The 16,399-nt window shown below is 40.9% G+C and overlaps 1 protein-coding gene across 1 annotated transcript in view; it reads right to left on the bottom strand.

Annotated features, from left to right (window-relative positions):
• The window catches only part of lig3 (ligase III, DNA, ATP-dependent), a 19,292-nt gene extending 2,893 nt beyond the window's left edge, over nucleotides 1-16,399 (bottom strand). Inside the window, exons 1-18 of the mRNA XM_004551163.6 lie at nucleotides 16,255-16,399; nucleotides 14,057-14,637; nucleotides 12,790-12,918; nucleotides 11,869-12,087; nucleotides 11,610-11,761; nucleotides 11,317-11,483; nucleotides 10,509-10,586; nucleotides 9,518-9,686; nucleotides 7,277-7,432; nucleotides 6,198-6,329; nucleotides 6,002-6,081; nucleotides 3,724-3,811; nucleotides 3,569-3,646; nucleotides 3,316-3,439; nucleotides 1,522-1,664; nucleotides 1,343-1,417; nucleotides 933-1,079; nucleotides 309-459 (exon numbers count right to left, since the gene is read on the bottom strand). Coding sequence (XP_004551220.1) covers nucleotides 309-459; nucleotides 933-1,079; nucleotides 1,343-1,417; nucleotides 1,522-1,664; nucleotides 3,316-3,439; nucleotides 3,569-3,646; nucleotides 3,724-3,811; nucleotides 6,002-6,081; nucleotides 6,198-6,329; nucleotides 7,277-7,432; nucleotides 9,518-9,686; nucleotides 10,509-10,586; nucleotides 11,317-11,483; nucleotides 11,610-11,761; nucleotides 11,869-12,087; nucleotides 12,790-12,918; nucleotides 14,057-14,609 — 2,641 coding nt within the window. The 5' untranslated portion in view covers nucleotides 14,610-14,637; nucleotides 16,255-16,399. The remainder of the gene's footprint in view (nucleotides 1-308; nucleotides 460-932; nucleotides 1,080-1,342; nucleotides 1,418-1,521; nucleotides 1,665-3,315; nucleotides 3,440-3,568; nucleotides 3,647-3,723; nucleotides 3,812-6,001; nucleotides 6,082-6,197; nucleotides 6,330-7,276; nucleotides 7,433-9,517; nucleotides 9,687-10,508; nucleotides 10,587-11,316; nucleotides 11,484-11,609; nucleotides 11,762-11,868; nucleotides 12,088-12,789; nucleotides 12,919-14,056; nucleotides 14,638-16,254) is intronic.

The following is a 16,399-nucleotide window of genomic DNA, read 5'->3' as shown; positions in this document are numbered from 1 at the left end:
ATGCTAAACTTTAACCCAGTTACAATGAAACAACGAGGCCTCAAACATTTTAACAATACCTATTCTGCCTCAAATACAAGGTTATGAATTTACTGATTATGTAAACAAAGCTGTATCAATAGCATTGGTGGCATTTTAAAGGGAAGTTTCCAAAAATTAAAAACAAGAGTCTTTAACCACAAATAAATTGTGGTCATTTGAATCTTCACTTTTTAAAGTATTAAGTGTAACTCAAACCTAATCTTAGGTAAATCCGGACACACAACAACAATGTAATTTCCCTTTATGTACGTGACTTGTGAACTTACTCGTCTTCTTGGGCGGAGCGCCTTTGTTGGAGGAGGACGATGGCGAGCTTCCTCCGCTGTCCCCCCCCGATGAGCCCTTGTCATCGTTGGATGTAGACGGACCTGCTGTCACTTTGAAGTCGCAGTTCTCCTTCGATATGCGGTACAGCTCCTGTGCAGAGTGATGAAATGACAACATGGGCTTCGGCCAAGAGATGTAATGTTCTGTGTCAGTGGAGATTGAAGACCCGTGCCGGATTCAAATAATTAAGCCCAGGCATGTTTTACTGCCTCGGCCAATATTTCAACTCATCCGTCAATACTCGCAGGAAGACTGCAAATTTGCTCCTCCTCCCCGCCGTTTCAATCATACTTCATGCTGTCCCCCTGGGTGCTTTGTTTAACAGTGGGATTAATTATTCCATTCCTCCCGTCACCTGTATTACTACACATCCTCCCATTTTTCCCCCATCATATTTTACAATAGAAAGCAATTAGCAACAAGCATCCCTAGAAGATACGCCTCAGTTTTAAATGAATGGCTGATTTCTAAAACGTCTTTTGTGCCGTCTCAATAAAACTTCATCACTGAGCAGCGGCTAATTCGTTCTCAAGCACTACAAATCAAAAACGCTGATATCCTACTTTAAGCTGGTGCAAGTTGGTGGCGCTCTTCCAGTCCTTGTCATCGCGGATTCTCGTCATGCGGGGGAAGCGGATGGAGATGCCATCAGCGGTGTGCATTTCCGATTTGGAAAACTCTGCGCCTGTGATCTCCCACACAGGTGCTTTCTGTAGCACAGGAAACACATAATCATATATAAAAGCCACAAAGGGTCACTGCATGCATTAAAAACACCTCCCATCTCAGAGCCCGTCATTATCTCGGCGCTTTTCGGGGGTAATTCATTTAAAGGAATTCCTGTGGATACACGCAAGAGACGCTTTCAACTTCTAATTTCATTCAAAGGGTGTGCAGTATCCAGATATACAACTGTGCTCTGCGTGAACAGGCCCGCTGGGAAATCCAAATGTGCTGAGTAGTGACATCTCACCTCAGGATCGCGGATAATGAAATCAGGATAATAGTTCTTGATGATTTTCAACCAGCTAGGGATTTTGCTTGGCTCCTACATTAAGACACAAACACACACAGACACACAAAAGATTAATTTTCAATTTTATGATATCAGCTCAATATTCCTGGTTAACCTCTAAGTGGATTCTCTCTGACCTTGCTGATTTTGATCACATCCAGCTCTTTCTGGAGCCTGGCCAACATGGCGTCGTCGTAGCCTCCGGAGCACTTGGTGACTGTGCACCATTTCTTGGCGTCTGGGTCGTAACAGCCCATTAGAAAACTGGACATGATGCCCCCTGGTGGGTAGAAGAAGACGCGCAAGCATTAGGTGAACTGCTTCCCACAGAATAGTCTCTCCACCAGCACCGACTTCTCAAAACCTGCCTCTTCAAATTATCTTTTTTTTCTCCTTCCCACTCACTTCCCACAGCCTCTTACGACAAGCGTTTCATCTGATTTATTGTTTCTGCTCTATTAGCTCGTTTTCAACTACATGAGTCGTTTCATTAAGCACGCTTTGAAAACTTGTACCTTTCTCGTTGTGTTTGTTATGTTGTTGCACACTCATTAGCCAGCCTCCTCAATGGCCCCTGCTTCAAATCTCACCTGCTTCTCTATTTCACCCATTGGCATCTTCTCCTTATGTAACAGCCTGTATCTGCACATTTTTCATATGAAATCCTCCAATTTGGTTATGTTTTCCCAGAGTAACGGAGCTGTCTTGTTAATTTCATCATCCTATCTAAACATAATACATGCAAGAATCGTGTATTTATATTTTCGCTTTGTGGCTGAACGTGAAGTGTCACACCTGCAGAAGGCTTGACCCCGTCTTTCACAGCAAAATTAAAAGTTGGGGGCAAAAGTAAAACTGTCTTAACCGTTCAAAGCTGTTTTCATACATGAACTCCAACAAATGTCTGGAGAATACAGTCAGGAAATCATCTGAAGCTGTCCTTTTTCCCCTGCAGCACACAGCAGGAGAGATTTCGCATCAGACTAATTCTCACTGCTGGAAAAAAATTGTTCAAGAGAAGTAGCTGCCTGACTGAAGCGTGTGTGGACTAACTGGACTATTACACACACGCTGTACTCGCACTGCACAGATCATCGCAATCAGATGTCACTTTGTTAAAGGCCTTTAATGTCCTGACTGCGTCAGACATTTCATTTCAGTTCAGTTCAATTCTATTTTTGTAGTTCCAATTCACAACAGTAGTTGTCTCAGTGGGCTATCGTACTGGAAGATAAAGACTACAGCCCAGACAACCCAGTATAAGCCTGTACTTGGTGACAGTAGGAACAAAGAAATCCCCTTTAACAGGAAGCAGGAACAGCTATCCACCACAAGAGGGCGTAAAACAAAAAGAGCACAGAAAGAGGCCACAAAATAAAGAGAAATCAGTCAAAAGTTAACGGCGTGCAGTAGCGGCATTTAACCACACCAGGAGAGAAAAGGGGTGACTGGAGAAGTGCTCGGTGCATTATGGGAAATGTCCAAGCAGTCTGAGTCCATAACTAAGGAATAGTTGAGGGTTACCTGATCCAGCCATAACTGTAAGCTTTATCAAAAAGGAACATTTGAAGCCGAATCATTAAAGTAAAGATGGTATCTGTCTCCTGAACACAAGCTGGAGCTTCCACAGAACAGAGAGGCCCTGACAGCTTTAGGCTCTGCCTCCATTCTACTTTTAAAACGTGTAAAAATCACAAATAAACCAGAGAAAAGTGCTCTATTTGGATAGTATAGTGCAACGAGGTCTTTGCATTCCCACATGTGCTTTTGTTGGGTAATGTCTATAGTTCAGTGATCCATTAAATGTGTGAAAATGGCTTAAATCACCTCATTTTATGGCGAAACAGAATTGTCAGGGTGAATAAAATAAAGCATCAAGAATGGGAAAAGACTCCATGCCTAATGAAGCAGATGGTTAAGGCTTTACAGACCGTTTGAGCCTTTCCCGTAGAAGGCTCCCAGCACCACCAGGTCAGCTGTGTCTGCCATCGCCCCTTCATTCAAATAGTCCTTCTTTACTTTCAGCCAGTGGCGCTTCCCCGGCTCATAGGTGCTCTGAGACACGCAGATATAAAGCCTCATCATCGCAATGTTTCAGCTACACGTACAGTTTAAGCATAACTTGAGAAATTGAACAGTAAATAAATCTGATTACCAAACGCCGTCATCAATGAACCAACTCACCTTTACGTCTTTTAGCACCAGACCTTCAAGTCCCTCCCTGATGACACGAGTTATCATATCCGCCAGATCCCCTGCTCTCTGACACACACACAGACGCACACGTTTTTAACATGTGTACGCATACAGCACAAAGACGCATTCACAGTTATACTTACAGTGACGTGCTTCATCTCTGAGAACAGGATCCTGTTGGGGACTTCAACCATGTTGTCATGCAGGAACTTCCTGCGTTCACACAGAGGCCTGAAGAAGACAGAAAGCCAGCGGACACGTGAAAATCCACGTTTTCTCTCCGCAGTGCTCTAAAAGTTTGTAAACTTCTGGCTTTGCCTGGGATTCAAACTCCACTCGTACGGGTAAAATCCTCTGCTGCATCCCCACCTCCACATTTTTGCTCTTTATAGTCCTCACCTGATCTGCTGTGCTGGTGGGTTATTCCACGAAGAATCAATTAGTGCCTCCCAGCTGAGCCCCACAGAATCAGCCAATGTTTTGGTACAGTAATTTTTAGGATACCAGATAAAATCAGCCAAAACAAAATATGCCCACCTATGCTGTGGCGGTCCATTGTGAATAAGGGAGCGGCTGAAAGAAGCTTCTTCTTTTAACTTTAAGTATATTCAATAAAGGCATTCAAAGTTTTACCTTTATACTACGAAAACACTCAGTTACAGGCCTTTGAATTATCTAAGGGTGGGTGCAGCACTTTTTGAGAGTAACTTCATAAATTTAGTAAGTACAACGAAATTCTCAGGAGTGGAAAACACAGTTAAGCTCTGTGTAAATCAGCTTTATACTTTATACCATTATTTCTATGAGCAACTCTGAGCATAAATATCATTACATGTGTCACAATTTTAATAGGAAAACTTCACCGTTTAACTTATATTACATACAGTTAGAGGAAATAAGCACTGGAAGTCTGGATGTTTAATCTGTTGTCTGATAATACACAGGAGGGCATTAAAAAAGTGCATTGTGGGTAAACTCACGGGGCTCATATCACCATGAGAGAGAGGTGATTAGTCAAAGCTAGTTATGACTTATAAAAGGTCCCTTTTTATGAACTCTCTGATGCCAGGCAATCAGATTCTGGAGCCAATCCCCTCTGGCAGGAGGGAGTATTGGAGAAGTGCTCAGTGCATTCTGGGAAGTCCCCCAGTAGTCAGTGTCCAAAGGAGCATAACTAAGGAAGGATTCAAGGTCACTTGATCAAGCCATAACTCTAAGCTTTATCAAAAAGGAACATTTGAAGCCGAATCATTAAAGTAAAGAACTGAAGTTTCCACAGAAGAGAGAGGCCCATGGCTCCATGCCCAGTGAAGTGGATGGTTTAGGCTTCACCCTGGACATAAAGTTTTTGAGTCACTCCCCTCTGGCAGGAAGCTGCAAACCCATCGGGATCAATACTTCACTGCATTCAAACAGCAGCTTCTTTCCATCTGCAGCGGAACTGCTCAACAAAGCCTCCTCCACTGATTCACTTTATAATCACTGTTTTCCATTAACACACCATTATGCTTATTCAGCCCATTAACATTTGCACATTGGACTCCACTGCACTCCATATACATTTGAAAATTTATATTTATATATTCTCATAGTGCCTCTATAGAAGAACAGCTTAAGTATTTGTCCAACAAATTGAAGATCTCTGGTTCGTTCCTGCGAGGAAGAAAAATCCATTTGTGGAAGGCATAAAAAAAAAAAAGTATGTACCAAATCAAACTCTACCTGAGCACACAAGCATGAATTTGTGCTTTTGTATCAAACATTCACTCACATTTATACTTGGATGAACACAGTGAACAGCAAACTGGGGCTCAGCGTCTTGTATGAGAATACTTAGGCATGCAGACTGAAGCAGGGATCAATCCCCAACCTTCCAATTAGCTCTACAGCTACCTTCGATATAATAAGGGAGCAGCTGAAAGTAGCCGTTATATATTTTTCTTTTGCACCACTGTTACACAAAGTCACATTACTTGTTTGTGTTAACACTTGGAAATAAATGTGATTCTGGTTCTGAGGTTTGCATAAATTAATTTTGATTTTTAAGGATCCTCAGACACCCTGTTACATGAACTACTCTTGCTCAAGTGGATGTGAATTTGAAGGTCACTAGATGCTGAAGACTGGTCCTCAGTGTCCTTCATTAATCATTTCAAAGTCCCCCTGTTCCAGACATACAAGCTCGAGTACTGATAATAAGTTATTATTTTCTTTCGTTAGAAAAAAAAGGACTGCAAATAAAGTGAAATCTTTCCATAAAACCACAAATTAACCACATAACAGCGAGTGAGCAAACCACAAGGACAGAGCAGCCTATTAATGTTAAAAACGACATGCTTGCATCATCCCCATAAGGGGTTACTCTGCACAGTGAAGTGCAAAGTCATTTCTGAGACAAAGGATGGATTGAAAGAGCATTACCTCTCCATGAGACTCACACCATTGAAGTAGATACAGTCAAAAACAAAAAGGCACACCTTGGCGTCTTGAAAGGCTGCTTTCTGAAGGGAGAGGAGAGGAGAGGAAGGTTTGTGGGGTGACAAGAAAGCCAAGAGGGAGAAAGTAAAAAAAGCTGTGTGACAAAACAAAGAGCATAAAGTGGCTGCAGTGTTCTCACCTTGTGTACACCCAAGGTCCCGAAGGGCAGGGGTTTACTGGTCTTTGTGTCAATTAGGAGGACTTCAGCATCCAGTATCATGCTGTGGCCACCAGGAAAAGCCTGAGGGATGTATTCTTTGAAATGGGCCACCTGAAACATCAACACAGACACACACAGGGAGCTCAGTTACTGAGTGGAAACAAATACCATGTGACAACAACAACTATTACAACAAGCACAAACCTGTAAAAACAATAGGTTTCATTAATAAAGTGCATTATTTTCAACCAAAAAATGTTTTAAAAAGCAAAGATCAAATGAGACATTTGATGCTCGTGGTTCAGGCTTGTACCCACCATCCTCTTTTATAACACTGTGGGGGATGATCTAAACAGTTCTCTGCCGTTATCATTCATCAGAATAAAGAACATTAGGTACCTTGGACTGTTGTAATTAGACTCCATTCCCACCCCCACAGAATGTTAACCTAGCATTAACATAAATTGCCTAATTACAGCGGCTGAGGCTGCATAATTAGCCATTTGGCTGATGGGCTGCAATGACAAGACGGTCACTCAAGACAAAATGTCTGAAGCCTTCAGGCTAGAGGACTAAAAGTGGACCGCAGACACCATAAAAACAAGTACCAGGCTTTAAAATGCCTCAGAAAGCATAGGCTGCACTTCCACATGAGAAGCCTGGAAAAATATGGTGTGTATACATCACGCACAAGAGCTACATGGCTTTTTCCAACTTGTGCCATGCTTGGCATCCTCTTCTTTATGATTGTTGTGAAGTGCGTTTTGTGTGCACCGAAGCAATTTCAAAGGGCTAATGAACATGATGCAGAGCTATTTATTCCTGCACGTTTAAGTCTCTGTGCATCATGCTGAGAAAGCAAATGCTGGAAAATCACTGTGGGAAATGTCTGAATTTCACGCTGGGAAAATACCTTTAAGCTGCTAATCCTGCCGGGGCAAACCTGAACACACTGCATCCTGATGAGCATTGTTACATTAATCAGTAAATAGCTTCACGGACCGGGAGCCCGCACATTTGCATCTGTGCTGTCTGTGCATGTGCGCGATAAGACTGACTTTGTGAGGCAGCACTGGTTTGAGGCTGCGACTGAAGTAGCTGAAGTTGTCTCCGTTCTTGTGGACCTGCACGCGCTCGCCATCGTACTTGATCTCAGAGTACATCCCGTTGGGGCATTTCTTCATGGCGTACTCGATGGATTTACACGCCTCCGCCTGAAACCACAACAAGGAAACAATCGTTTCTGAAGTTCTAATTGCTTTATGTGAACTTACTTTTCATGAAAGGTTTCCCAAGGTTGATCCAATTTAAGAAGACAAACAAGAAAAAAAGGTTATCAATCATGTAGGATTAACAGTAGATTCAACAATTTCCTTCACAATATGAGACCATTAATAAAAACATCCAGTGAGAATCACCAAGTTCGAAACCACGAGGGTGATGAAATTTTGTAAAACTTAAGTTTATGTCAGTATACGCCAAAAAGAGGGCAAACGGTGACATTTAAGTCTCCTCCTGGGATCTTTCAGGGTTTCTGTTGCTGGGAACCTCAGCAGCACACCTGGTTCATTAGAAAACCTTGAATTTCTTTAATCATTAGGAAGTTTTGCAGGCAACTACATGATGTGGACAGACAGAAGATGGCCAAAATTTATTTATTATTGCCATGACTTCAAAGTGACTACTCATTTACACAACACCAACCTAAATGACTATTTTGTATCCACTGAAAGACGATCTAGCGCTTCATCTTCTGCCAGCTCATGTTAGGAGAACAAAGTTAAAACTAATAACACCGAAGTTGCTCGCCTGTGGATCGTTAAAGAACAGCCTGTGCTAATCATTTGTAACCTAAAATGCGATGCGGGGATAGCTGCAGCGCATTTCCATTTTCTTTTATTTGGTGTAATTAAAGGGCCGCTGTGTAATGTGCAATTTAATGGTCTGTAAAACACATTTTAAATCATGCTGAATTAATATTTGCACTTCAGGATGGGTTGGGGACAGTTACGTGTCTGCAGTGCAGAGTTATCTGTAGGATCCAGCTGCTGCGTGTCTGGCTGTCGAGTAACAAACCATCAAAAAAACCAATATATTCTCTAAATATTCAGACATTTTAACTTAACATAAAGTAAACTTTGGCTCATGCTAAATCTTTAAGCAGGCTGCAAACAGACAGAGTGACTCAGCTGAATAGCCAGTCGTTCTCTCAGTGAATGTGTGAAGTTGGGACTGCTTTGTTTAGACTTGATGTATGGCCATCTTAACGACCGCTGCACAGAAAAGTACTTTTGCTCAGGATGAATGACGACAGACAGAAGAGCTGACCTTCTAAACTGAGGATTTTCTGTAATCCACATCTTTTCCTTGCATACAGAACTGCACAAAGCCTTTGAGCACACATCAGATTTAACACCTCTAATCACTACATTGTGATGTTTTTGCAGTGAACCACGGCAAACAAAAGTACGAGATGCAAGATTTACTGCTGCAGAAGCCTTGAGGCATGCTCAGAGCTCAATCTACAAACAAGATGTTTGTCTAGACTATTTTAAAGAGAAACGTGGAAGTACCGAAATGCGAACAAGCACCTGTGCTACGACAACTTCACTGCCTTTGACCAAAGTACGACACAGTGACCATATTCTGGTGTTTATTTAGGCTGACATCTGAAGGCTGTGAATGCTGCAGCACAGGATCCACATCATTTTCATCAAACCCCTGATTAACCCAATCCTCTTATAGACCACTCCCACCAGGCTAGAGCTGCTTCCTCACAGGTTAAAGGTGATCACTCCAGGCAACTTTATATTCATCTATATCGTCACTTCCCTCTAACACACACCGGGGTCAGGGGTTAACTTTTTCTTTTAATTTGTTACCGTGTCTGTATCCCTAATTTATATCCTGGTTTATTTCCACAGGTAACATCCGTCCCGTCCCCTGACACGTGTAATAAATCGGCAAAATAAATGAGGCCATTGCTTGGGGAAAAGTATCCTAATACTTATGTAAATATTTTAATTTTGTACTGTGCATGTGTGTCTTGTGTGATTTATGAGGTCAGAAAGGTCAGATGACAGACATCCTCTATTCCCTAATTGAGTTAAGTTGAATTAGCTCACATAGTTTTTAAATGTGACTGCTTCTTCTTCTTCTTTCTTTTTTTTTTACATCACTGTGGTTCAAACACCTCAGCTTTGCATTCACATGAAGACTCGGAGATTAAAAGCAGACAAAGACCGTGTGTATGTGCATCTGTACTGTGTAATTTGACACTTTTTATTAGGAATCCTTACCAACATGGGCTGGACGGGGGTCATAAGTGAGGCCTCGATAGTGAGGAGTTTCTTAGGTCCTGAACCATTGGACACCTCCTGCTGATTCTTTAACACCCTTTCAATCACGTCTCCCAGATTACGCGAGGCCTTGAAGGCATCGTAAGCGTTTGGATCCACTGCATCCAAGCTGCATAAAGAGGCAACAATGACAGGCTGCTATTAAAAAAATAAAAATCACAGATCACATGATGGTCAGCCTGCATCTGACTGAGAAAACACAGCAGTGTCCTTTCTCTCGAGGGCAGGGACGAGCAATAAGCTGAACTCAATTCTGCTCAATATTAATTTTGTCTCTTTATAAATTACTGGTAAAGTCCTTCACAACAGTCCCAGTTTGTCATGTGGTCCCCTTGGGAAAATTACTGCGCACCCCTGCTCTCTAAATGCCTTCACGCAGCATAACAGTGCCTAACAGATGCCCTCATTGTAGGATCAAGGATCGTGCTTTTTCAGTGCATCTGTAGCCTTGATTTATTACGTTTATTTTTACAGAAGCCCACATATCTTTACCTGAAATGTATAATTTATGACCGCAAAGAATGAAAGGTTGGTAAAGATCATAAATTACACAGACAAGATGGTCATAGTCACCATAACGTTGCCCAACAGCCACAAAAATCCTGGTGTGCACTTTTTTTTGTCCTTTTTTTCTCTCTAATGAGGACCATAATTTACAAAAATGATGTTACTGTGATCAAAATGAATTGAAATGAGAGATTAAGAACAGAAACACGGATGATGGGAGTCACAGGGTAGTTTTTCCCATAACCTTCTTCACAGTGACTTTTTGAAACTGGACGAGCTGCCCTCTTCTGGTCATTTGAGAGAATGCAGATTTAATGCAGCTTTAAAGCAACTGCCTCACTATTCAGACTTTCCATCTTTGCGTAAAATAAACCTGCCTCTGTCATGTTCAAAGAGAATAACTAAATAATCCAAAGATACTTACACGTGTTTAGCACCAGCGTTCATCTTCAAATCGTGCTTAATTAGGCGAACGATGCATTTCAGGTCATTACTGGTGCATCTGTAGGGAAGGGAAAATTCAGACTATTACTGTGAAGCAAATTCTGAAGCATTACAACATTTCGGGAAGACGAAATCTAAAAGCAAACAAATGACAAATATAAAATGATTGGATTAAAATGCCTTAAAGTGAATAATGGAAGCTGCACACACCTCAGAAAGAACCTGCTTCGTTAGAGGCAGCTGAAAGACGAACACTTGAGCACTGCAAGTTCACTTTACTTGCTTTGCCCTATTAATGTTATAGTATGCTAGCAAACCCTTTAGTTGGTACAGCAAAAAAATAATGTCCATGTCTGTTTACAGCTTGCAAGATGCAATTTATGACAAACAAACATAGCCTGGTGTCTGCTGCAGCGGAGGGGAGAATGTCAAATAAAGATCTTGGGATAATGTACGCGTTTGTGTTAGACTTGCCCGAGGCAGGCAATCGAGAAAGGAGGGAAAAGTACACAAATGCAGGCAATAGAAAAAGCCATAAGAAAAAAATAATAAGTGGAAGGAAATAATTGTACCATAAATACTGGAAAATGGAACCTCTAAGTACGTCTTCCTGCTTCTACGGAGCTATCGGAACTTTTACAGGCAGTAAAGCAAAGACGTCACGTGGAGAGGTGCAGCTACAAACACCAAGGTCAGCCTTATTGGGGTTATTTGTAAGAATTACCATATCTTTTAACATTTTAACACTCAGCCTGACTGATATAAAAAATGATTATGTGTTTTATTACTTTTTGGCAATATCCTCCAGCTCGTTCTGCTGCTCATCCTCCTTCGTCAGCTGGGAAAGTCGGGTCAGGGATGCGTCCACTTCCTGGATGGTAAGGAGACTTTTGGCAGCTGGGGGAAATGATTTACTCTCATCAAAGAACATCCTCACCGTCTCAGACACGTCACCCTTAAAAGGAAAAACGAAACAAAAACAGACACGATGTCAAGAGCCTGTAATTCTGCGTTCGTGTTAAGGGTCTGTCCACTTCGAACACCGAAATACTGTAAGAGTGACGATTTATGGATGACAGACCTGCTCCAGATCGCGCACCATGTCATCCTGGTTGCTCCTGAATATGCGGCTGAAGAGTTTTACAATCTGCTTGTCATTGAGGTTGTAGACGCTTTTCACAACACCCGGCAGGAGCAATTTCACAGTCAGGTAAAGATCGCCGTGGAACTTATCTAGGATGGAAGACAAAGGAGAAAATTCACAGAAATGTAAAGATGACGTGCTGGATTTTGTATATATACAGAAAAAGGTAGAAAAAAAATAAGAGAGAGACAGCTACCTCCACTTGTGCCCTTCCTGAGGAACTTTTCAATAATCTGCGTCTTTGTATTGTAGCTGTTGTTTTCGGCCACCATGGCACAGAGCTTGCGAAACTCTCTGAAGAGGCAGTCTTTGTGCTGGGGGTCACAGAGCTGGGTGGACAGCGCGCTGCCTTGGCTGGCTTTGGCAGGGGAAGAGGACGCCCCAGGGCTGCTGCTAGAACTGCCAGCCTTTGTTGCTGTAAGGAGAGTGAAGGGGAACAGTGCAGAGACCATGATTTATTGATCACTATGAAGGGGCCGGAGTGGATTCTGAAAAATGTCAGCCTTTGTACTTAAGCCCGAATTCTCTACAACACTGATACTGGCTGAAACCATTGTTTTCAGAGCACGCCACATTCATATTATTTTTATTCCTATTCTGGCTGTGGCCCTCAGACTGTAGTGCACGAGTTTCCCTGCCTATTCAATCCAGTTTATTACTGGTGGCTTACATCACCACTGGGAATATGAAAGCAGTTTTGCTTCCACCTGTTTATTGCTTCAGTTTGCTGACTTGTGGATACCTGTAATTGAGCTATAAGCTGCAAAGGGAAACTACTAACAGAAAACCGCTTTAAAGATCCCACATAAGTTTGTTTACTTTTCTAAAGTGTTTTCATTTTAATTTAATTTAATTAACGTATGCATTTAGGTCCATTATGGAAAACTGCCAGATTTAGCCTCACAGGCTCATTTCCACCTGCAGTCCCTGGCAGGTTGACAACATTCATTCTATGCATACAAAAGACCCAGAAGCATGTAAGTGATGTGCGTATTTGGTTTACACAACTGCTAGTGACTATCTTGTGAATTCTTTGCATGTTAACGCGTGTAAATTAATAATTAATAAGGACTGTTTTTTCTTTTTTCTGAGTGACTTGAATTTCGACATAACTCACCAGTGAAGCCTGAAAACTTCCTTGGCGCATTGACAGATGGGTCAGCGGGGGGAGCCATCAGCTGACCGGTGGTGTTCAACTTGGCCTGCACCTTCTTTTTTGGACTTGCATTAACTTTGGCCATCAAGTCTGCAAGACAAGGCGAGTGGATTTAGAAGAAAGAAGACCTGAGATGCCCTAACTTATTTATTTAATGTTGACAATATACTAGTGAGATCACACATAAGTGATGTGTATGGGACCTAGCTGTCACAAGACTACATATCAAAGAGTTTGCTGTATAATGCTATATGAATACATAAGCCAGGGCATGCCTACAGTCTTTATGGCTGTTTGTTCATTATCCTGTAACCTGCATTTAACAGCCTACACAAGGAAACCAGGAAATTAATCATTTTCCTCAAGAGAAGCAAAGAAAGCACAAGTTGCATGTATGCCCTAAATCTATACACAACCTATGCAAGTACCCAACGCTGCTTACAGCATTTATACTTGTGTCTCTTTTGCACTGCAACCAAAATGCTAGCTGTTGAGTTTCTGGCTTCAAGTTGATCCACTGTCTTCCAGTCAATTACAAAAAAATCAAAACAATTCACAATTACAATAATGTTCAGTTACATTTCCAGGAAGGCATACATCAGGTTACAGCATTGAGTTTCAAAGGGGTTTGCTCCTGCATAGATTTAATATAGATGCATAAATCCAAATTAAATCTCATTTTCCCTAATGACAGTTTAACTATAAATAAATATATAATAAATGGGCGAGTCAATTACTGACAAATATTTTTGACACATTATTGCAGCTTTCACTTGACAAACACTAAGTAAACATGTTGCCATGCCTTCACTGAACGGCCATCTAATTATCTGTACGGGTACAACAAGTAAGTTGACACTGGGCGGGAAGATGTGAGCCACACCACTGGTTTCATGTCAGTATCCCACATGTATTCACAATACTACTAGTATATCAGTCAGCTGCTGCACTTCAACTGATTTGCGGGATTGTGAATTGAAATTTCAAGAATAGATCAGGTCACATCAAAAGTGCACTGCAGCTGAGATTCACTGACTGTTGACTTTATGAACACAGGAGCTTGATCTGATTCCAACAATGGGTAAAATTTTCCTTTGGCCAAGGCTTAAATATTGCCTGTGAGCAGTAGAAGGGTTTAAATATACAATAAATGTATGTTCACAGACAATTTTTCTGCATAAAAAGCATTTTAAAAATGTGAAATTTACATTTTGAATGGCTTTTGTACCTGAAACGTGTTTATTTATGATCTCCTTGTCAGCATCCTGTAATTCCTCCCAGCCCTCCAGGTCGGTGATATCCTCGATCTTCTTCGTGGTGGCTCTGGCTCTTTCCAGCTTTTCGAATATACACTTCACATGGTACCACTCTTTCATCTCCCCTGCAGACTCACTGAAAGGGTTTGGCACAACTTTGCCTATGCGCACTATTCCCTTCTGGATTTTGTCCTTGCATTTCTTACATCCTGCTGTGCCACGTTTGGCATATTCAACGAGAAACCTCTGATCTGCCATATCTGGCTGATTGGAGAAACTTTGATGCAGGAAAAGCCAGGGAGGATAGTTTGGGAGAAGACTGTGCTTTTGGGATACCGAGGATAATGCAGAGATTTTCCTTGTAAAATGTAACTCATGAAAAGACAAAGGTAGACGCTCAGCACATGAATAGACAGAAAAGGCCCTACACAACCTGAAGTGTTTCTGACATCTAACAAGTTTTCCACTGGGATTTAGGACTACGCAGATAGTCTTTTGAAGCAATAAAATGAGAGTTTTCTGCATTAAGTTGCAATGATGAACAGTTCAGAACCTAAAAAAAGCAAAAGGATATAATGGTTAATGACACAGCTTTCTTTTAAATACAAGGTACGTCAATATACTAAAAAAAACCTAATGCTAACAGCTCTAATAAAAGGTTCACTGACTCAGCAATATGTTATGCATTCATTGCAAGTGTAAATTTCCTGATTCCAGTTAGGCAGTAACATTGCTTCCCACTGCACATTCACAGGGCTTCTGCAGGGTTCATAAAGGCAAATTTATTACATTGGATCCCTTTTTAAGGCAATTTAATACAATTTATAGTTGTATAATCCAAAATATTAATGATAAATGGAAAGCTAGTAGGGCCAGTATGACAAAACATTATTTGTAATATTTCAGCACTTACATAAAATTCATATAAAAATGTTTTTAACGACACAACTGAATTACTTCATGCAATGCTGACCTAAATCAGTGCGACTCTGGAGCCACATGAATCTCTTTGATCCCGCTCTTGTGGCTCCAGGTGGCTTTGACAAAACAATTAGCAATCCCTGAAGAAATGGACTACGAATCCAAAAAACAAACAGAAAAACAAACAAAAAAAGCCCACAAAATGAAACTTAGACTGGTCGTTTTTTGTTTGTTTTACTACTTTTAAAGCTATTGTGTTGTTATACGTTTTATTTATTGTCAAAATAGGCTACTTTTGCATTTCAAAAATTTTTGTTGGTAATAAAATAAATAGATTAAAAAAAATAACACTTACAAAAATTATATACAAATGGCATTATCATAATGAAAATACTAACAGTTCCAGATAAGCATAACTAGGCTGCAGCAGAGTAGCCGCATGTGGGAAAATAATTTTGTTTCCTCCACCTATTAGTAACGTTGATAGGCTGACTTATAGTAATGGGCTGTGTAGCCTTCTTTATAAGGCTCCAATGTCTTCTGTGGCTCCATTCAGAGTTTTTAAGTAAAAAAAAAAAGCCCTACATTTTGACGATAAATTACACAGATTTCAGTAGGCAGTAAACAAGGAAAAGGTCAGGATGCTCCATGCATACAAACATGACCTTACAATTCTCTAACACAAATCTACAAAAAACAAAAGAGCACACGGATTACCCTGTTGGACAGAACAAAAAAAGTAAAAGACTATTACATGTCATATATAAGCTTTGGAATAATGGCAAACAGCTAAAATTTAAAGGATTAACGAACACAGATGTATCAAAGTGCTCTAGAGTGTCACTGGACAGTTTTTCTATCTTGTTTATTCTTTACTGTAGTGACTTTAATGCAACACAATGTTTTCAGTTCAAGGCTAATAAAGGATTTTGGAAAAGACACAAAGTACACGTTGACTTATTTTAATATTTACGCATATTTGAAAAATGAAAAAAAAAAACAGCGTGCCTATTCAGTTACACAAACGTGCATTTTTAAATGTTAACGTTAAGCGCACCTCCAAAACATCCGACGTGTAAGTTTGCTGACACGAAGGCAAGTGGATATGCTCACTAACGTTAGCATTAGCAATGCTCACTTTGTTCTACGCTCGAAGGAAATTATCACGTCGACTTAATAGACTGCACACCAGTTATCACAAATACTTTAACATGCTACTAAAAGTGCTACACGTGTTTATGTACTGTACCTTAGAGAAGCCGAGTAAACGGTAATAGGACGCTTTAAACTGCTAGCACTCCTCATTGTTGTTAGCCAACAGCCCAGCGACGTTAAGTCAGCGTAATTGCAATTTAAATATGCAAAGCCTTTCCGGTTTGGCTCCGCAAAAATAA

The sequence above is a fragment of the Maylandia zebra genome, linkage group LG10 (genome assembly GCF_041146795.1).
Source record: "Maylandia zebra isolate NMK-2024a linkage group LG10, Mzebra_GT3a, whole genome shotgun sequence".
Taxonomy (NCBI): domain Eukaryota; kingdom Metazoa; phylum Chordata; class Actinopteri; order Cichliformes; family Cichlidae; genus Maylandia; species Maylandia zebra.
Note: the sequence above shows the minus strand (reverse complement) of the source record. Positions and strands in the feature narration are given on the sequence as shown.